Source organism: Sapajus apella, unplaced genomic scaffold, assembly GCF_009761245.1.
Source record: "Sapajus apella isolate SASKATOON/1434 unplaced genomic scaffold, GSC_monkey_1.0 scaffold132, whole genome shotgun sequence".
Taxonomy (NCBI): domain Eukaryota; kingdom Metazoa; phylum Chordata; class Mammalia; order Primates; family Cebidae; genus Sapajus; species Sapajus apella.
The window spans coordinates 3481504-3504266 of record NW_022437072.1 but is presented as its reverse complement, the minus strand read 5'-3'; the positions used below and the strand labels follow the sequence as shown (position 1 = coordinate 3504266).

The following is a 22763-nucleotide window of genomic DNA, read 5'->3' as shown; positions in this document are numbered from 1 at the left end:
TTTTCTAGCCTGTCTTCAGTATCTTCCTGTATTCTGAGGAGAGAAACAGAAGTTATTATTTATTATATCTCTGAGGTAACTGCTTTGGCTGTGGGGGTGGGAGAATCACTGTCTAAAGTTTAGGTGACATTTTAAAAAAGACAAATGTTGGTAAAGGACATTGATAATCAAAATTATTAACACTTATAGAAGCCCTGGAATACTATCCCATTTCTTTCTGGTGGGCTGTAGATTAGTGAAAAGTCACACAAACACAAGCAGAGTAAAGTGAGGGTACACACAATGGCTGTGTGGAAACCAGTCTATGGAAAGCAGAGTAGGGATGGAACTGCCCATTCATAACTAGTCATGTGCCATCCATGCCAGGAGAACTTCTACCACTCTCTATATGTTTCTGTTTCAGGGAATTTTGACAGACGTCATATACTCCTGGTTCAAAAAACATATACAGGAAGGACAGGGACATATAGTACTCTTAGTGGACAAAAGGAATCAGTATTTTCCTTCTCAATCCATAATACAAAATCATGGAATGCAAAAAGCCTCACTGAAATCACTTAGTGGCAAAACTTAGTTTTCTTAAGATTATTTATACTGTTTACTTATTCCACTTAGAGTGAATATTTATACTTTTCATTGCAGAAACAGTAATTTTTGAAAATAAAAGGCTACCCAGGTTCCACTGTGGGTATTATCTACCGTATAGTCTATAACATAGTATTAACTTTCTAACATCTGAACAATTCTGAATTAATAAGCATATTTGTCCTTTGGTTAAGAAGAGGTGGACCTATGTTTGCCTCAGTTTTCCAGTGTGCTGACAATTTCATTTGTTTGAAGTATCCTATAACCAGTGAAAACTTTACTAGAAACTAGAAACATATCTTTTAAAGCATATTAATGTACAATCTTTTATAGTGTTTGCAGTAAATTTGTGGAATATACTACCCTGAATTTTGGCCACTTTATAGTGAATAAATCTTGTAGCTTCCAAAAACATGTATAATAGAATAATCATTGTCCCATCTGCCAATCATTAACACTTTACTATCGAAATGGGAAATAGCATTTAAAATATATTATTAAGGTACAAATTTACCTATTATGAAATCTCAGGATTATTTTAATAAGCATTAGGAGTGAATGATTTTTAAATTCTACCTGTCTATTCTTTGCTATTATTCTCTCAGACAACATTTATTCCATTGTGCCATGTGTAAGGAATCCTGTAATAGTTTCAGGAAACCCACAATCAAATGTTTATTGTACATTTCTTATATTTACAATAATAGATAATACTGTTATAATTCTAATATGAGATAATGAGTTATTACAATTTATATACATACAAGTATATATACACAAGTTGTATTTCAAGTATATCAAAGAATATACTTGAAAATGTTACTTCCACATATTCAAAAATGAATAGACTATTGTTCTTTATACTTGAAGAATAAGACAACATGATTTTTATTTATATCACCTACTTAGCTATTATACATTGATTAGGCAAATGAATTATTTTAGATTCCATAGCCAACTGGAGAGCTTAGAATATTTCTGTCAACTAACTTAATTACCTGTATATGTAGTAGAAAAAAAATCAATCTTACTGTAAGATCTGAAATTAAAAAATAGTACAAATATTAACACCAATAATGATTGTTGAGTGTCTCAATAATTATGTCAAGTATTCTGTTATGAGTATAGTAGCTTTATATGCTACTGTTAATTATTTTATTTTCTTCTACAAGCACCACTTTTTTTCTTTTTCTTTTTCTTTTTTTTTTTTTGAGATGGAGTTTTGCTCTTGTTGCCCACGCTAGAGTGCAAAGCTGTGCTCTTGGTTCACCACAACCTCCGTCTCCCACGTTCAAGCGATTCTCCTGCCTCAGCTTCCCAAGTAGCTGGGATTACAGGCATGTGCCACCATGCCCAGCTATTTTGTAATTTTAGTAGAGACGGGTTTCACCATGTTGGTCAGGCTGATCTCGAACTCCCAACCTCAGGTTATCTGCCCACCTTGGCCTTTCAGAGTACTAGGATTACAGGCGTGAGCCACCACGCCCAGCCCCAAGCACCACTTTTTCTATCAAACTTAGGATGACAATTTTCAGAAAACAAAAACACAGTGTACAAGAGCCAATCTTTAAAAATAAGAGCGTATTCTTTACCTAATTTTGCTCAAAAGCCCTATGAGAAATACATGAGATTGGATTTTGTTATGTGGGTATATGTCACATTTTGTCCATGTTACTGATTGTTCCATGTATGTATTGTTTAGTCATTATTTAAACTGTGCTTTGTGTGTTTCTTTTTCCTTCCCTTGTGTCAGTCTCAAAAAATTGCATCACAAGTAAGTATTTTCTGTTTGTTTCCCTTTCCTCAAATGGTATAATATATTAATTCAGAGCTATTAAAGAAAGATAATATTAAATATCAAATTCAATATTCAGATTTTAAAATGAAATAAATCAATTACACTTAAATGCATACAAATGCTTTCTCTTCAAATTAATGAACTTATATTTCCCCAATAAGTTGCCTAAATGTACCATTGTAAAGATTAAAGTCTAAGAAGTGTTTATGTTTCAATATTTTTGTGCTAATTAAAGTTAATAATGAAAGATATTTTAAGATATTATCATGGTTTTTAAAGTGATTAGAAAAGCAGTTTTCTTTTTCTATTCAACTTTTTAGAGTAAACCTCCTTTACCTACTATGCAGGAGAACCCTTATGTTATTCTTAGCACATGCCCTGATTGGAAATAAAAGGTTATAGATTGCAGACTAATTTATTTCAGAAGCTGTTTTACTTAACAAAGATGTACGTAAATATTCTTAAGAATGTTGTAGTAAGACTACTTAAGATCTCTCTTGGCAAATTTCAAGCATGTAGTAAATTATTATTAACTGTAGTTACCATGCTGTACTTTAGGTTTCCAGAACTTACTCATCTTAGAAAGTTATCTTTGACATTCATCTTTCCCCCATCCTCCGACCGATGGTAACCACTTCCTACCCTTTTTCCATGAATTTGACTTTTTGAGGGAAGGAAAACAACATGGATGAAACTGGACAAGATTGTGCTAAGTGAAATAAACTACATATTTACAAAAGCCGTTTGTAGTTGTTTTGCTCTTTTCCACGTATCACTTTGGGGCTTTAACCGCTTCCTGTGGTTTCAACAATTATCTCTATATTGATAGACAGCAAACTTGTGTTTGTAGCCCTAGCTGTTCTAATTCCCTAACTTGAAACGCAAATACATAATCTTTATCTGTAAGATCCTCTCCATCTTGTTACCTACGAGAATTACAAATATTTATTTGTAGGCCTCAGATGCACCCAGGAAAGTACTTAAAATGCATCAGTAAACAATTTAGTTTTCAGAGGGTTGGCATGAAAATGTCATTCCTGTTCTTAGATTTAATTAACTTTTGGTGGATTTAATATATCAAAACTTTCTCCCCTTCACTATCTTGCATAGTGCAGCCAGATGAAGGGTAATTTTTCTTTACTCAAATGAAGAAGAATCTTTAGTGTATGTCTGATGCCTAGTATTTCGAGTAAAAACATTTATTGCTGGATTTTAAGCTACTCGAACCTCCTGTCCCATTCCTGGACAAGTCACTTACCAATTATTTTGCCTGACCAGTTGACACTGGGCGTGGAACACGATGAGCAAAGACCTGAGTTTAAATCTTGCCCTCTCCTTTTACTAGCTGTGCCATAACTTTGGCTATATGTAGCAGATTGAGGAAAAAACATATTCTTAACATTTCACAAAGTAGAAAAAAGGCAGAAATGTGTGGAGTGAATTGTTCAGCGTTAAAGGCAAGTAATTCTGTGGCAAAGCACATAGAGTAATATAGATCTTACTTCATCATTCTTCATTGGTGCATTGTTTTTGGGTGGATGATACCACCTCAGAAAATGTTCATGTCAATTCACTTAAAGTTATAAATAACATATTTAAAGTAAGTACTCCTATGATTAAGTACTTTAATATTAAGCATAGGTATGTTCACTGACCTTCAGTACACCCTAATTCACACATGTGCACACACAGACACACTCACAGGCACATATACTTGAGTCTGAGCTCATCTGTAATTTTGTTTCACTTTCTCTCTAACAAAAACTTTACTCTTAAATATTTTTCTTACCTCATTTTATGATTTTTTTTCTGTTATTTTCTAGTTCTACTTATTAATCTCATTCATTCTCAAACCCAGTAAAGCATTTCTTACCTGCATTATTTACTTATGTTAACTTAGTAAGAGCTTCACTGGCACACTTACTAATTTGTTTGACTTAATTCAACTACATAGTCATGGCTTTCTGTCCACGTAATGTCTTAAACTGTCTAAAGATTATTCCTCTACTTAACACTGCCACAGAAAGTAAATTAAGCCTTTATCACAGCTCCCTGTCAAACGGCCGCTAGTCTACAAAATGAAAACTGAATACAAAATTATAAAGTTGATTTAAGTTCCCTAGGTCTACAAAAGGGAATCATGAAATGTACGCAAAGGTATATTTAGATCCATAGTACTATTTTAGATGGATTATTTACATAAGAATACAAATATTTGCATTTACCAGGTCATATATTATTCAGTTCTTTCATTAAAGCATTGTGTGTAACATAGAAATTTTCTTCCTACAGGCTTATTTATCCATTGGTTCTCAGATGTTGTAAAGGATAAGGGAATTGTTTGTGTGTGTGTGTGTGTGTGTTTAAAATGTTTTGTACCTGGTAGGGGAGGTGCTGAACTCACATTAGAATTGCTGTATTGGCTTTTGAAAACTTCATAGTTGGGTCCTTTCTTCTGAACTATAATATGCTGATGGTGATAGAGTGATAGCCCCTCTGGCCTACCCTATACACATACATGCACACCTACCCACACACAAATATATACACCTGCATGATGAAACCATTGCTTTAGTCTATATATTTTGGTAACCAGCCTACCTTATAGTGCGTAGGCTCTACACTTACATGTGCGCACACGCGCACACACACACACACACACAAATACACACACAGTCATATACACACATGCCTGTTGAAACCATTGCTTTAGACTATATTTTTGGTAATTCTGGAAAATTATAAATGAAAATTCACTGTTAACAGAGTGTGAGACGAAACTTTGATTCTAATGATGCGAACCATTTAACTGACTGTATGTGTAGGTTGAATTTGTGTATTTCTACAATGCTTTTGTCTTTGTTGGGATGATCTGCTACCAGGCTCCATTTTTTTTTTCCAGGTTTAAGAACAAGCCAAGTTTGGCTATTAAATGGAGAAGCAGTGGTGACTATTACCCTTACTATAAATAGTTCTTAGATGAGAGGTTTCAATCCTTGAAAGATTGTTCCAATTCTTGTAGTCCTTATTAATTATTTATATTGAGGAGACAGAAGTGCTTGTGGTTCTATATTGTCAAACTCCTTGGACATGTCAAAGATTTGACTTGATTTACTTTAATTTATTATTAATTGGATCAGAGCATCCATGTCCACTATGGGATATTTTGGACAATGGCTGTTAAGACTATGGAAAATTAGGCCAGAAAATAATTCTGATGGTTAAGATAAGGTATATCTATTTGCGCTGTATTTTATGTGTGATAATCACCTCCAGAAGAGGAGGTACCTTTATTTTAGTGCAATCCCCATATTTAGGGTACTTTGTTTACATTTACTGGCATTTCCAATGATAAGTATAATTTGATCCTCAACTTTGATTAAGGTTCTGAAGTTTTGCCAATGGGTGCAGCTCAGGAAACGTTAAAGTTAATTTGGAACTTACAGAGGCACAAGACCATTCACCAGCCTTTTACCTGTCTTTATATATTCTTCAAGTAAATTGAGAATTTCCAAGAGGGACAAATTATAGACTTCAGTTTACATTTTTTGTTTTCTCCTGTGTATCCAGTTTTCTGTTTCTTCCCCCTATATCCAGTTTTGTTTTTGTTGTTGGGGCTGGTGCTGCTTTTTTCTATCCTGCTCATATTTACAAGGCTTCTCTTTCAGAGAGTCTCAAGTAAGTATTGCTTGGGTTATGGGTCTCCCTAATGGCAGTGTTTCCTTCGTCAGATTTTAAGTTCCATAGGTTGAAGTTGGGTTTGAATTAACATCTTGAGTATGCCACAGAGGCCCATGTTTGTTTTCTCTATAACTTCAGGGATCAGGATCTGTGTTGTTATGGAGGCATAGGCAGCAACAGCAAAAGAAACATTTTTGGGGTGGCTACATGAGCGATATCCTTTTAGGAGTGTGAACCTCAGCATTCCACATGAGGTAACTGCTCTTCTTCCGTATAAGCCACCACCCAATGGACCTTTGTAATGCACAAAGTAACAGGTATTTTTCCTAGGACACAGTGTTGAATGGGGCTGATGCCTGGTTGAGACATACAACCAGTGGTCACACAGTAGGAATTATTCCCCTGTGCCTAGTGTCAGTCACATTTCCTACTGAATCCTGACCACACTATGGCCAAATTCCCATTCCTCCATAAAAATTAGTGGTGCTTCCAGGCATTTAGATAATTCAATTCTTAACAGAAACCTGGAAGGACTCAGCAAATGCAGGGTGAAGTTGCACAGGTTAAAGTATAAGCTTGCCAGGGGGCAGAAAAAACTCAAGCAGCATAATTGTCTCTAGACAGTCCAGCAGGGTCAGAAGAATGGCTTGGGCTTGAAGGAACTGGGAAAAGAAACTGGCTTGGCTTTTATCACAATTAGGGATTGGGGCTGGGCTGGACAGGGCAGCTCACGCCTGTAATCCCACCACTTTGAGAGGTCCCCATGGGAGGATTGCTTGAGTTCAGGATTTCTAGACCAGCCAGGGCAACATGGCGAAACCTCATCTCTACAAAAATGCAAAAATCAGCCAGACATGGTACTTCACGCCTGTGGTCTCAGCTACTCAGGAGAGGCAGGAGGATTGCTTGAGCTGGGGGGTGGAGGTTGCAGTGAGCAGAGATCCCGCCACGGCCCTCCAGCCTAGGCAACAGAGCAAGACCCTGTCGTAAAATAAATAAGTAAATAAATAAGTATTTTTTAAAATTAAAAAAATAGATGAGGGCTGGAGCGATGGCCTACACATAGACTGGGATTTACCAGCTTCCCCACTTATGGGGCAGAAGGAAAAGGAAGGGTGTTGGCACTTGAAAGCTATCAGCAGTCTGCCATCAAAAATGGAGGCAAACTATTTATGACAGGGAGAATATGGTAAATGAATGTCTCCATATGTTGAGCTGATGAGAATACTTAAATTTCTAAATAAGTAATGAAAAATCAGTAAGTAATGTATTTGATTCCAAATTCAGCATTTTATAGACTATAAGATTGTTTATTCTCTAATTGTCTTTGTAATTCTGAAATTAATTTGAAAATACATCAATATACAGGTAACTAACTATTTTCTCACTCTGCATTTAGATCACCGACCACATTTGCATATTAAATTGAGCTTTGGAAAATGGTGAAACATCTTTCTCTAGATTATTTTTTTAAATAAAAATAAGCTTTCAGTAGGCTCAGTCACTACCCTTGGTACTCATATATGTAAATTTAGGTGAGCTCTCAAGTATTCTTATAATTTAACCTTTATTTAATGGAAAACATTAAAGGTTCATTGATAAAATGTTAAACTAGCACATTTTAGTGATTTCATTTTCTTTTGTTTTCTTCTTTTGCAACAATTCTGACTTCAATTCTAAATCAAATAGCACAGTTTAGAGTATTATGAATTCAGTAAAACTATCCTTTAGAAAGTCATAAGTCCAGATTATAAACACTCACTTTCAAACTACTGAGTGAATTGATTTATTTTAAAATACTACTTTGTTTCGTAGATTGCTCAGTAGGCTATGAGATGGATAACTGTTCAATAAAAAATCAGGAAAAAGTTGAATCGAGTCACTTTGATGTGTGTGTGTGAAGGGTGTGGAAAAGAGTGATGTTTTTAGTGTATCTGACACTTTCTACTTTCCTGAAAACAATAACATAATCAGCTATTTTAGGCATAAGAAACATTTTCTTATTTATTACACTTTTAATTATTATTCATGTGAGGAAAAATGTTAGCCTTTAAAAAATCATATTAAGTATGATAAATGCTTAGGAAGTGATATAACTTTTAGAAAATGATAATATTTTAACTTTGTTTGAAAATTATTGGAATAGTCATGAATTTTTCACTTCTTTATTGTTCTGCATATATTACCAGAAGCATTTCCTTTACATCTGCAAATATGTTTTTATCATTCTCATAAACATTAGTATTAAATTTTGATTTTTCAAGTTAATGATTATGTTATGTGTCTAAAAATGCAAAAAAATCAGAGTCCTCTTGTTATTCCATGGAAAAGTACAAAATAATTCATAGAAACAGTGCAGAATGAAAAATATTCACTTTCACTTTGAAACTTTTTCTCTTGTTTAAATTTACTAAACTTAACCAAGATATTTTTACCCCCAAGTACACATTTTTAGCACCTTCATTTATTTAGAAGTCTAATGGTAGAGAAATGAATCATTCCCCCTCTTTTTCATACCCATTCTTCCCTTTTTACATACACATCATGATTATTCCTTATTTTCTTCTTTTTACTGTCCTTTTACACAAGATCATAAGCCATAAAATATTAATATTTATTGGGTGTTTGCTAAGACAGACATCTTACTATGCCTTTTCATGCATGGTCTCTTTTCTGTCTTCAGAAAAACTTGGTAGGCAAAGTAATAATATAATAGTAGAATGACAAATTTTCGGAGAAGGAAATGAAAATAATCAGAGAGCTTAGATTACATAACCAAGAAGGCAAACTGGTAAGTGGTAGAACTGTTATTTAAACTCATGTCTCTAATGCTAAAACCTTGCTTTTAACCACTCTATCACTGTGACACTGAGTTCAGGAGAAGGTCCCACTATAAAGGCACTGTTGTGTATCTGGCACTGTATACTATTTCCACTAGATTATGATGCCATGTTCAAAACACAAGACAGTTTCAACTAGAAGAAATGACATCAGGAAAGTATATTTATAAATGGACCTCCTATTAAAACACACACACAGACACATCTTCAGTATCTAAGGACTAGAGTAATAAATGTTTATTACTAATGTTATTGATATTGTGGATAATTTTTACTAGGATATATTAATGGTATTATTGTTATGTGAAAGTTTACAGTTAACAGATGTTTTCTTCATATAGTAATGTCATATGAATTTTCACTTTTCTGTCGAATAAAAGGTGGCCATTATTATCCTCACTTTTTTATAGGGCTGTGCAGTTTTATTCTAGGGACAGAGCTAGGAAGCATTCAAAATAGAACTGAAATGTGTATATATCACACACATAAACTTAATGTACTTTTTATTAGGTCCTGTTGGAAGAATGAGAGAAAGGAATGCAAATTCCAAACATGTAAAGAGCAATTTATGTGTTTTGGGTTTGGATTTCCTAAAATTAATCCTCACATTCTTCTCATTTCTTTTTTTTGTAAAGTGAAGTTAGTAAAGAAATATTACTTATTTTATGAAATTATTTTAAAAAGAACTTGAGATTCTTATGGATTTTTATCTATAAACTATAATAGTTTCTTTTGGGGAAATTAAAAATTATACTGAACAGGATATTAAATATTGCTTAACTAATGTATACATAGATTTCAGTTTGTCTTGTAGATGTATACTTTACATGATGCCTTATACCCATGGCTAAGGAAAAGTTTTCACAAAATTAGTGTTTCATCTCCTACTTGGAAATAAGTGAATCTCTATGCTTTATTTATGTTAGATAATATGAATATAAATATTTATATTTATATTACAAAATAATAATATGGTTTTGTGACTTGAGTTATAAGTGATATTAGATAAACATATTTTTAGTGTTTGGTTTGGCAAGATTATTACTTCCACATATTTGTAGGAAATCAAACTTATCACTCAGGGATTTATGACTAGAAAGAGGAACTGAGAGATACATTTAAGATTATGATTAAATACATTTAAGATTGTGATTAAACTCTGCAAACAACTGCCTAAATACAACTGAACTAGCATATTTTCATTGTTGCTACAGAGTACATATATACTACTAAATGCATATTGATATTCTTGTTGGTTGTAGATACTACTTAAGAGTTTATGTGTTTTACTTCCACAGAAGTGAATTTTCAGTATATTATCAAGTAGGTGAGAATAGAGTTAAAACTTTTATGAAAATGTCCATTATTGTTAAATCATGGTATTAAAAACTTTTAATGCTTACAAGTTAAGTTCTGATAGATAATATATGGTTTCTAAAACTGTTTGATCTCAATTCTTTTATAATGAAGAGATGAAGATTTTTTAGATATCCTTCTGATATAGCGCTGTTTTGAAACAGATGTGGATTAGTATTTGAATATTTGGTTGAAATTAAGTGTGAGAGAATTTCATAGCTTGCCACTGGGAATTCTATGTAAAGCATTGACTGAGCCTTTACAATTTATATTCACTTTTAAAGGATTTTATTGGATCTACTTCCTGACGTTACTTAAATTGGTAATTTAAATTCTATTACTTTAAAAGCCAACAACACATGCATGTTATAACTGAAGTTCAAGCTTCCATCCCTAGCAGGGAAATGCAGTTAACAGATTCATGAATGCTGCTCTTAAGTACAGTAGTATTCAGGAAATTGTTCATTTGCATGTGCATGTTTTTAGAAAGTAAGACTTTCTGCTTTGATTAGTGTTGCATTTCATAGGACTTCCTAGTATGAAAAGCAACAATTTTCAAACAGTAAGCATTTGCTTATTAAAGGCTTAAAATCAAAGGAGAGCATCTTACTTTAAAAATCAGATTTAGTCATAAAAGAGTAAGTCATAATAGACTTTGTGAATTTATTCATTGTTTTTCCCTCCTATGGAGAACAACTTGTTTTAAGTTTGAGTTGTAATTCTACAGTATATTTGTGAAACATTAATATTTACAACATATTTTCACTCAGAATACTTAGAACACTTCTTGAAATATGTTTTAATATTTTAGTCAGAAAAGCATTTTATGTGGTGAATAATGAATGCATGAATTAAAAAATGATTTTTTTGTTTTCTTCTGGGGCATATGAAAGAATTTTAGAAATTCACACATTATAAAATTCATACCAGTGCTACCTTTAGAAAGAGCAATAATTTAAAAAACTTTAAAAACATTATTAACTCTAAAGCTAAAATAATTATAATTATTTAAATTGAGTGTAAAATACTTGTGATAGATTTAGAAAAGTCCATGTTTCAAACAACTATATGCTAGTTATACCATAAATAACTATGATAAGTAAATGGTTATGCATAAAAATTAAATATTTTCACAAAAAATTATACTAGAGGATACAGATATTTATTTTATCTGATTCATATGTAAGTTCAACAAAACATTTTAATATTTTTAGTAATGGAAAATTAGAATCAAAGACTGATTTTGCTCTTTCTGTAAAAACTCTCATGAGTAGAAATATAACTATGCCAACATATTAGCAAATAAATACTATTTCAACTTCAGGCCATGTTTATTTCTGAAGTATCTAATTATCAATATCTGTTTCCTTTAAAGTCTCAAATATCTATCAGTGTAGAAGAGTGGGAAGACACCAAAGACTCCAAGGAACAAGGGCACCACCGCGGCAACCACCGCAACTCAACATCCAGCGACCAGTCGGACCATCCCTTGCTGCGGAGAAAAAGCATGCAGTGGGCCCGAAGACTGAGCAGGAAAGGCCCAAAACACTCTGGTAAAACAGCTGAAAAAATAACCCAGCAGCGACTGAACCTCTACAGGAGGTCAGAAAGACAAGAGCTTGCTGAACTTGTGAAAAATAGAATGAAACACTTGGGTCTTTCTACAGTGGGATATGGTATGCTCTTTAAAAACTACTGTATATATGGACTTGTGATTTCTTGCCATTAGTAGTAATAGAATTGGTTCTAATTTAGTAAAGAATTGCATTTTTTGCTTCAGAGTTCAGTTAGTAGAAACTAGTGATATATCTAATTTCCTACAGAAGTGATGATGATAAGATAAAATGCTAAAAATTTTCAGCCTTTGCTTAGCCTGCTAGGTACTGTGCTAAACCTATTACGTGAATTATCTTAATTTCAATTTTCGCAAAAACTCTGAGCCGGACCCTCTGTTTTCATGTTAGAAGTGAAGAACTTAAGTCAGGTAGCCTTCTAATTATCATCTTATTCTAGTGCCTGAGATAAAAATGAATTTGAGGCATTGACAAGTAACTGATTATACTGGCCATAGATGAACCAATATGTTCCTATAACACTTATTTAGTTTACGTGGTTCAGAAATGAAGTCTTCAAAAGCTTCAATTTGAAGCTCAAGTAGTGCTTTATCTCATATAGTCCAGATCTGTCTTAATAATTGTTCAGTTCCTATATTGATCCATAATTACCATGTAGACAATATAGACACAGCTTAAATAAATAATGCAAAGACACATTCAAAATGTATTATTTATCACACTGAATTTTACTTTAAAAAGATATTGAGTCCATATCTTGTTTATCATTTGGTTATCAAAGGAAAGCCAAATGATAGACAAGGTGTTTTGTTTTATATATAGAAATATGTAACTTGGATAAACCAGGACCTCAGATAGTGCTAGTATCATGCCAGTTAAGAATCAAATAGAAGGCATTCCATATTTACTCTTTTCTCACATTTATTATTGAAATCTCAGCATGAGGCACTGTTCATAGGAAGAAATTTTAATCATTGAATTAGAGTTTAAGAGAAGTTGCCTCTGTTTCTTTCTTGAGTAAGGAAAAAAATCCACATATTAACTTAGCGTTACTCCGCAGGAACAGCTCCATGCTGTGTGCCTCCAGGAACTGTGCTAGGTGCTTTATGTGTATTTTCTCATTACTGTATAACCTTGATTTGAAAGGTATCTCGTTTTACTCTTGAGAATTTTGACTCTCAGAGGTTAAAGACTTTGCTCAAAGACATACAGTTAAAATGTGTTGCAGGCAGGATTCCATATATAGTTGAAGGTCATAATTATATGACACTTAGGTGTAGTCCAGATTCATCTGTGACAAGTAATTTTAATATAACTGCATTTAATATCTTACGTTAAGAAGCAAATTAAAAGAAAAAAAGGATTGTCATTTTAGAAATTCACCTAATAGCTATCTGCCAATTAATTGGCATTGAATGCGATTATATTCTTAAAGGATGATAATCCCTTGTATGTGGACTTTTGTTAGTTATTGTTCCGCTACTATTGCTTTTAATAAAAAGTCCTAGTGAATAGCTGCTTATCCAAGTTCCAGCTGTTTTTCCTGAACATTATAATGCCAGGCTGGTCCTGGAATCATCATGGCAGGTAAGTTTGACTCTCAGAAACTCAAAAGTGCATAAGCTGACTGCATGTGAGAAACATCAGAAAACGCGTTGTTTTTGCTAATGAAATGTCTATCAGGTATCTTGCATTTAGTTATTCTCTCTGGTTTATTTTTATCATAATTTTTAAATTTAATTTGCACACTTGCAGAAAATAACAGATTCTGTGCACCTCGTTTTTATCTTTTCTCATTTCTTTCTACCTCTCTCTCTTCATTCTATCCATCTATCTGCCCATAGATCCATCATTCCAGTCTAAAACCATGTACTGGATATCTCTAATAGCATACTAATTATGAAAACAGGATTTGAAACCTAATACATCATAGGCTTCTAGTATTTTCCATTTATTTCTAACTCACAATAATTAATCCACTCAGCCCTTACTATTGGACTGTCCTCTCAGTGCCAGGGTACTGGGAATAGAAAAATGACCTCCTCAGACAAGACCTTTGTATTTATAGAACTTATATTCCAGTGTCAGCCAATAGATTTGTTAAATTATTTAACCTCTCAGTTTACTTTCTTATCTGTGAAATGAAAATAATAATACCTGTGTCACAGATTTGTTAGGAGAGACAATGAATAAGAAAGTGCTGAGCCCAGAACTACCCTTTGATTAGTATCATACTTATACTGTGTGTCTGTTTGAGTATTGTACCTGTGTCTGTATCTGTACTTGATACATAAGAAAGTAAGATTTTTTTTGCACATTACCAAAAAAAAAAAAAAAAAAAAAAAACCCACGGCAAATTTTACATCCTTGGGAATAAATAATGGATATTTTCTCCATTAAGGATGAATCATTTAAAGCAATTATTGTTTTGCATGTTGATTGATTTAATGACAAATCATACTCTGATTTTTTTTTCTCAGATTTGTCTGCTCTGAAATAATTAAACAGAGTACAATATTTACTTACTGGATAGACAATGTAAAGGAAAGGGGAAAAGAAGAGTCAAAGATGACTCTTGAGGGCTCTGGTATGAGCAGCTGAATGTGCGATGGTGGCATTCACGACCTTAGAAGAACACATATGGGTGAAGATAATTTAATATGCTCTATATGAAGCTGAATTTCGATTGTGTAATGCTCACACACAAAAGGAAATGAGATGTGTACCCAGACTTGAGAGTCATCAGCATATATACATTTTAATTAAAGCCATAGGAATAGATGAAATAACTCCCAGGTAAAGGATTAGAGGGTGAATCAGGAGGTCAGCAGTTCAAGACCAGCCTGGCCATTTCGGTTTCTACTAAAAACACAGAAATTAGCTGGGCATAGTGGCGAGTGCCTGTAATCCCAGCTACTCAGGAGGCTGAGGCATGAGAATCGCTTGAACCCAGAGGCAGAAGTTGGCAGTGAGCTGAGATTTCACCACTGCACTCCAGCCAGGGAGACAGAGTGAGACTACGTCTCAAAAAAAAAAAAAAAAAAAATCACACTTTTCTGGAATGTTTAGGGAAAAGCATTAAAAACAAAAAGATAAGAAACAAGAGGCTGAAGTGTCCAGAACTGAACACAATAACATGTTATCAATTGGTTATATTTTTTACCATAGCATTGACTCCTTCTGCCTTCGTAAGTTGTGGGGCCTGGGATGATCCTAGGCACTTCAAGCTGGTTTTCTCCAGCCTTAAGCAGTTTTGCCTATTACCCCAGTATGCTGAACAAAAGTCATTTTCTGTGTGGTGAAAAAAATATTAAAAGTTTGAACTAGAGAAACAGAAAAACTAGGAAAATAGAGAACGATTAGTAATGCCAAATTGTATTGAAGGTGTGGTGATATGTCATTTGTGACCTTGTAGAGGACAGTATCAGTGGAATGGTATGTGTGAAAGTTACATATCAATGAAAGCTACATATCAAATAGCTTGAGGTAAGAATTTGGATACAGTGGATTGAACATATATTAACTAGGATTAAGAGGACCTGACTGTAAGTAAGTGTAGATTAGGCAGACTGACTATAGGTAAGTATAATTTACAAAATAAAAAACAAAAAAACAAGGCATAGTTTAAACAAAATTGAAGGATTTATTTATCTCCCAGATTACAGTATTGGAGATATTCCAAGATGGTTGGATGCCAGGTTATTGGAAACTCAATCTTCCATCTAGTTGTTCCACCATCTGTTATTTCTGTTGCCAAAGTCATATCGTTGTACACCACAACTACTGGAATTCCAATCATTTTTTTCCACGTTCCACCCAGAAGGAAGGAAGGAGGGGCAAGCAAAGAAAGAACTATCTCAATGGAAAGATATTACCAAGGGGTGCACACACCATTTCCACTATGCCCCATTGGCAAGAATGTATGTTTTATTTTTGGTGGCTCAGATCTCTATTAAAGAAGAAAATAATGGATACCAGGTGACAACTCTGTCACGACAGGTTTTTTTTTCCAAGAAGTTTTATTGTGAAAAAGAAATGAAAAATATGCAAACAGCTGCATGAAAATGGAGAAAGAAGAAAAACTGTTTTTGAAGATCAAAGAGAGATGAGCATGCTTAAATATAAAGACTGGTCCATTAGTGGAAAAGTTAAAAATACAGAAAGGGAACACATTTGGAACTCTTTGCTTAGATATTTGTAAATAATGAAAAAATACATGCTATTAAATGTGGTAAACTTATAGTTACTTTGACAAGTAGTTGAGTCATTCATATGATAGCAGATGTTAAAATCATGTGCTGAGATTAATTGCAAGAATGGCAGGGTCAAGAACGTCTACATTCTCCGAGAAAAAGGTGTCTTTTTTGTGCACATCTACCTAAATCTTTTGATTTAGGTGATACAGAAAATTTTAAACATGAATAAATGTAGAAAGAGTAGTATAATGAAACGATATTTACCCAATTTTTTGCTTCAACAATTATCAGCTCATGGCCTAGGATGGGAAACAAACATTATGAGATCCTGTCTCTATCAAAACAAGCATACAAAAAATTAGCCAGGTGTGGTAGCACACGCCTGTAGTCCCAGCTACTCAGGAGGCTGAGTGGGAGGATTGCATGAACCCTGGAGTTCGAAGCTGCAGTGAGCCATGATTATGCCATTGCTCTCCAGCATGGGCGGCAGAGACCCTGTCTTAAAACAAAACAAAACAAAAAACTCCTGACCAGCCTTGCTTCATGTGTACTCACACCCGTTTCTCTCACCTCTTACATTATTTTTAGGTGAATTTTAGACATTGTATAGTCTAGTTTTCACCTCTATAATTTAAGAACCAGCTTTTTGGGGATTTTTTGGGTTTTTTTGAGACAGAGTCTCCCTCTGTCATGCAGGCTGGAATGTGATGGCACAATCTCAGCTCACTGCAACCTCTGCCTCCTAGGATCAAGCGATTCTCCTGCCTCAGGTTCCTAAATAGCTGGGATTACAGGCATGTGCCACCATGCCCAGATAATTTTCGTACTTCAGTAGAGACAAGGTTTTGCCATGTTGGTCAGGCTAGTTTTGAACTCCTGACCTCAGGTGATCCACCCGCTTTGGCCTCCCAAGCGCTGACATGAGCCACCGCACCCACAAGAACTAGTTTTAAGAACATAACCACTGGCCATTTTCACAATTAAAAATAATTATATAATGTCATCAAATATTCACTTGGTGTTCAAAATTCAATTATCTCAGCAAATGTTATAATGTTTCGTTTCTTTAAGTTAGAATTAATTAAGATCTATCATTGAAATGTCTCTGGAGTTCTTGTCTCATGACATCAATCATCCTTGATAGACTTCTTGCTCTTTGTAGGACTATATCCTTCTACCTTAGAATATGTCATCTCTTTAAGAATCCCCATTTTCTTGTAGTGGAAAATAACATTTCAAAACATAATCAAGATTTAGAGATGCTCATTTTTACAGGTTTGTCTTTGTTTCTAGATAGATAGACAGAGAGAGAATATCTCAGGAGTTTACATAAATACTTACAATTGAAATCCAGGGCTGCAGAATTTTTATTTGATTTTTCTATCTATATATTTCTTTTCTCTCAAACTGAGAGAAGTGTGTGTGTGTGTGTGTGTGTGTGTGTGTGTGTGTGTGTGTGTGTATAGTTACTTTATTTTTAAATACAAATTTTAAAACATATATGGTGGCATATGTTCATATTTTCCCCCTGTTGCTTCTTTCTCTTAATAGTACATCCTGGAGTTCACTAGCTTATTAGAATACAGAATAGTCCTTGTTTTTCTTAACAGCTGCCTACACCCTATTGTGGAGATATACTTGCCTGTTTAGTCTCTTAAGTCTTTTGTGATTACAAATAGGCTTGCAATGAATAGGCTTATCTATACATTTTTTTTTCACATTTTTTCCCAATGTATGCTTGGGATGAATTTCTGAAAGTGAAATTATTAGATTAAAATTAAGTGTATATATAATTTTGCTGTTGGCCAGATTTCCTGACTTAGGTGTGTACTGCTTTATATTTCTATTAGCAAAGTATGAGAGAGTCTGTTTTTCCAAAATCTTGTCAACAGAATATGGAATCAGACTTTTGGATGTTTCAAATATTCTTAAATATTATTTAAATATTTTTACCAACATAATAGGTAAAAACAATTATATCTCAGTGTACCTTCTTATTCTGATTATGTTAAGCATCTTTTCATATGGTATGAGCCTTTTTCAGTGAACAACTTATTTCTCTAGCCAACTTTATAGAGGTTCTGTAATATTCTGAGAAATTGCTTATATGTTAGGTATATTAATATTACCAGAAAGGATCCCCATCCAAACCCAAAGAGAGGGTTGTTGGATCTCATATTTGCTCAGGATAGCTATGTGGGGTCTTTTGTGGTCCATATAAATTTTAGGATAGCTTTTTTTATTTGTGTAAAGAATATCATTGGTATTTTGATAAGGATTATATTGAATCTGTAGATTGCTTTGGGTAGTATGGACATTTTAACAATATTGATTCTTCCAATCCATAAACATGAAATATCATTTTAATTTTTTGTGTCCTCTTCAATTTCTCTCATCAATGTTTTGTAGTTTACATTGTAGAGCTTTTTCACTGCTTTAAGTTAGTTCCTAGGTATTTAATTTTATATGTGGCTATCGTAAATGGGATTATTTTCTTGAATTTTTCAGATTGTTCACTGTTGGCATATAAAAATACTACTATTTTTTTTTCTGAGACAGAGTCTAACTTGTCATCCTGGCTTCAGTTCAGTGCGTGATGTCAGCTTACTACAACCTCCACCTCGTAGGTTCAAGTGATTCTCCTGCCTCAGCCTCCCTACTAGCTGGGCCACCAGGCCCGGCTAATTTTTGTATTTTTAGCAGAGGTGGAGTTTCACTATGTTGGCTAGGCTGCTCTTGAACTCAGGTGATCCTTGGGTCTCGGCCTCCCACAGTGCTGGAATTACAGGTGTGAGCCACCATGTCCGGCCACTGATTTTTGTATGATGATTTTGTACCCTGCAACTTTACTGCATTTGTTTATCAGTTCTAATAGTCTTTTGGTGGAATAGTCAGTTTTTTCCAAATAGAAGAGTATATCATCTGCAAACAAAGATAATTTGATTTCTTCTTTTCCAATTTGAATGCCCTTTCTTTCTTTCTCTTGCTTGTATATTCTAGCTAGGACTTCCAGTATTATGTTGAATGATGCTATTGAAAGTGAGCATCCTTGACATGTTCCAGATCTTAAAGAAAAGGCATTTAGTTTTTTCCCCACTCAGTATGATACAAACTGTGCATCTGTTATATATGGTTTTATTGCGTTGAGGTTTGTTCCCTCATACCCAATTTTTAAGTTTTTTTTTTTTTTTTTTTTTTTTATCATGAAAGGATTTAGAATTTTTCCAAATCCTTTTTTAGCACCAATTGAAATGATCATTCCATATTTGTCCTTCATTATGTTGATACAATTGATTGATTTGCACATGTTGAACCATCCCTGCATCCCTGGTATAAATCACACTTGGTCTTGATGAATGATCTTTTCAATGTGCTGTTGAATCCATCTGCTAATGTATTGAGGAGTTTTGCTCAATGTTCATCAGATATATTGGCCTGAAGTTTTTTTGTTTGTTTCTTTGTTGATGAGTCTTTATTTGTTTTTTGTATCAGGGTAATAATGGCTTCATAGAAAGACTGTGGAAGTATTCCCTCCTTTCTATTTTTTGGAATTGGTTGAGTATGATTATTAGTCCCACTTTAAATGTTTGGCAAAAATCAGGAGTGTAGCTGTAGAGTCTGAAGCCTTTCTTTGCTGGGACACTTTTTATTATGACTTTCATATTATTATTTGTTATTGATCTGTTTAGGTTTTGGATTTCTTCATGGTTCAATCTTGGTAGGTTTTGTGTGTCTAGGAATTTATCAGTTTCTTCCAGGTTCCAATTCATTGTCATATAGCTGTTCATAGTAGAGTATCCTCTAAATGATTCTTTGAATTTCTGCAGTATCAGTTGTAATGTCTCATTTTCATCTCTGATTTTATTTATTTGGACCTTTCCTTTTTTTTCTTAGTTAGTCTGGCTAAAGATTTGTCAATTTGCTTTATCTTATCAAAACACAACTTTTTCTTTTGTTGATCTTTTGTGTTGTTTTATTCATTTCAATGTCATTTATTTCTGCTCATATCTTCATTATTTCTTTTTCTACTATTTTTGGTTTAGCTTGCCCTTGCCTTTCTAGTTCTTTGAGATGCATCATTAGATTGTTTATTTGAAGTCTTTCTGCTTTTTGGATGTAGGCACTAATACATATAAATTTCCCTCTAAGTACTGCTTTCACTGTACCCATAGATATCGATATACTGTTTCAATTTTTTTTGTTTTGTTTTGAGAAATTTTTCAATTTCCTTCCTAACATCTTCATTGACCCACCAGTCATTCAAGATCATATTGTTTAATTTCCATGTGTTTGTATAGTTTTCATAGTTCTCTAGTTGTTGATTTCTGGTTTTATTCCATTGTGGTAAGAGGAGATACTTGCTATAATTTCTATTTTAACACAAATTGTTAAGTCTTGTTTTGTGGCCTAACATATGGCCTGTCCTTGAGAATGATCCATGTTCTAATGAGAAGAATGTGTATCGTGCAACCATTGCATGATATGTTACATAGTCTGGCTGTGCCCCAACCAATATCTCATCTTGAATTGTAGTTCCCATAATCCCCACCTGTTGTGGAGGAATCTGGTGGGAGGTAATTGAGTCATGGGGGTGGTTACTTCTCTGTTGTTCTCATGATAGTGAGTTCTCACAAGAGCTGATGGATTTATAAGGTGCTTTTCCACCTTTTGCTCAGCACTTCTCCTTCATGTCATCATGTGAAGAAGGATGTGTTTACTTCCCCTTCCACCATGATTGTAAGTTTCCTGAGGCTTCTCCAGCCATGCATACCTGTGAGTCAATTTTCCTTTATAAATTACCCAGTCTCAGGCAGCTTTTTTTTGCTGTGTGAGAACCAACTAATCAAAATGTTTTGCCAATATCTTAATAGATATTTGGTCTATAGCTGAGATTAAGTCTGACATTTCGTTGTTGATTTTCTGTATGAAGGATCTGTTCTGCATTGAAAGAAGGATGTTGATGTCTCCAGTTATTATTGTGTTGGAGTCTATCTCATTAGTTCTTACAGTATTTGCATTGTGTATTTGGGTGATCCAGTGTTGATTGCATGTATATTTATAATTGTTATATTCTCTTTCTAAATTGATACCTTTTGCCTTATATAATGAACTTCTTTGTCTCTTTTTATAGTTTTTGCCTTGAAATACATTTTATCTGATGTAAATACAGCTACTCCTGGTCTTTTTTTGTTTACACTGACATGAAATATCTTTTCACATACCTTTTTTTCAGTCTATGTATGTCTTTATAGGGGAAGTGTTTTTCTTGTAGGCAAGAGATCATTAAGTCTTACGTTTTAGGCCGGGCGCGGTGGCTCAAGCCTATAATCCCAGCACTTTGGGAGGCCGAGGCGGGTGGATCACGAGGTCAAGAGATCGAGACCATTCTGGTCAATATGGTGAAACCCCGTCTCTACTAAAAATACAAAAAATTAGCTGGGCATGGTGGTGCATGCCTGTAATCCCAGCTACTCAGGAGGCTGAGGCAGGAGAATTGCCTGAACCCAGGAGGCGGAGGTTGCGGTGAGCCGAGATCGTGCCATTGCACTCCAGCCTGGGTAACATGAGTGAAACTCTCTCTCAAAAAAAAAAAAAAAAAAAAAAAAAAGTCTTATGTTTCTAATCCATTTGGTATTCTGTGTATTTTGATTGGAGGGTTTAATCCATTTACATTCAAAGTTATCATTCATAAGTAAGGACTTACTCCTGACATTTTGTTGGTTGTTTGCTGGTTCTTTCATGGTCTTCTCTTCCTTCCTTCCTTCTTTACTTCCTTGGCATATTCCTTTTAGTTAAGGTGATTTTCTTTGGTGATATAATTTAATATCTTCCTTTTTATTTCTTGTGTGTCTGTTGTATGTTTTTTGATTTGAGATTAACATAAGACTTGCAAAATATCTTATAACTCATTTTATTAAATGATGACAACATAACATGGATTGCATAAACAAGCAAGTAAAGAGAAACTAACAAAAACTCTACACTTTATCCTCCACTTTTTAACTTTTTGTTGTTTGTATTTATATCTTACTGTACTGTCCATGTCCTGGAAACTTGAAAAGTTGCAGTTATTATTTTTGATCAGTTTATCTTTCAGTCTTTCTGCTGAAAATACAAGTAATTTACACACCACTATTACAGTGTTATAATATATTGTGTTTTTCTGTGTATTTACTGTTATCAATGAGTTTTGTACCTTCAGATGATTTCTTACTGCTTTAACATCCTTTTCTTTCAGATTGAAGAACTTTCTTCAGCATTTCTTACAGGCAGATCTGGTATTGATGAAATCCTTCAGACTTGTCTGTCTGGGAAAGTCTTTATGTCTCCTTTGTGTTTAAATAATATTTTCAATGGGTTGAAAATACAAAAATATAAGGATACAAGTATTACTCCTATTCTGTGACACAAGTATTTTTCCTTCAGCACTTTGATATCATGACACTCTCTCCTCGCCCTTAAGGCTTCCACTGAGAAGTCTGCTGCCAGATGTATTAGCGTGCCCTTGTATGTTGTTTCTTTTCCCTTACTGCTTTTCAGATCCTTTTTATATTCTTGATTTTTGGGAGTCTGATTATTAAATGTCTTAAAGGAGCCTTATTTTGGTTAATCTGCTTAGTGTTCTATTACCATCTTGTATTTAAATATTGATATCTTTCTCTAGTATTGAGAAGTTCTCTGTTACTATCCTGTTGAATAAACTTTCTACCCCTGTCATTCAACCTCCTCTTTA

The 22763-nt window shown here is 34.0% G+C and overlaps 1 protein-coding gene across 8 annotated transcripts in view; it reads left to right on the top strand.

Moving 5' to 3' along the window:
- KCNT2 (potassium sodium-activated channel subfamily T member 2) overlaps positions 1 to 22763 on the top strand; it is a 412694-nt gene that overhangs the window by 369071 nt on the left and 20860 nt on the right. For 3 of the 8 annotated variants that reach the window (XM_032262875.1, XM_032262878.1, XM_032262876.1), the window contains 2 exons: positions 2339 to 2359; positions 11636 to 11936. In XM_032262875.1, the coding sequence (XP_032118766.1) occupies positions 2339 to 2359; positions 11636 to 11936 (322 nt within the window). Of the gene's footprint in view, positions 1 to 2338; positions 2360 to 2941; positions 3118 to 11635; positions 11937 to 22763 lie in introns of those variants that run through there. The other 5 variants (XM_032262881.1, XM_032262877.1, XM_032262879.1 and 2 more) reach the window with 3 other exon arrangements.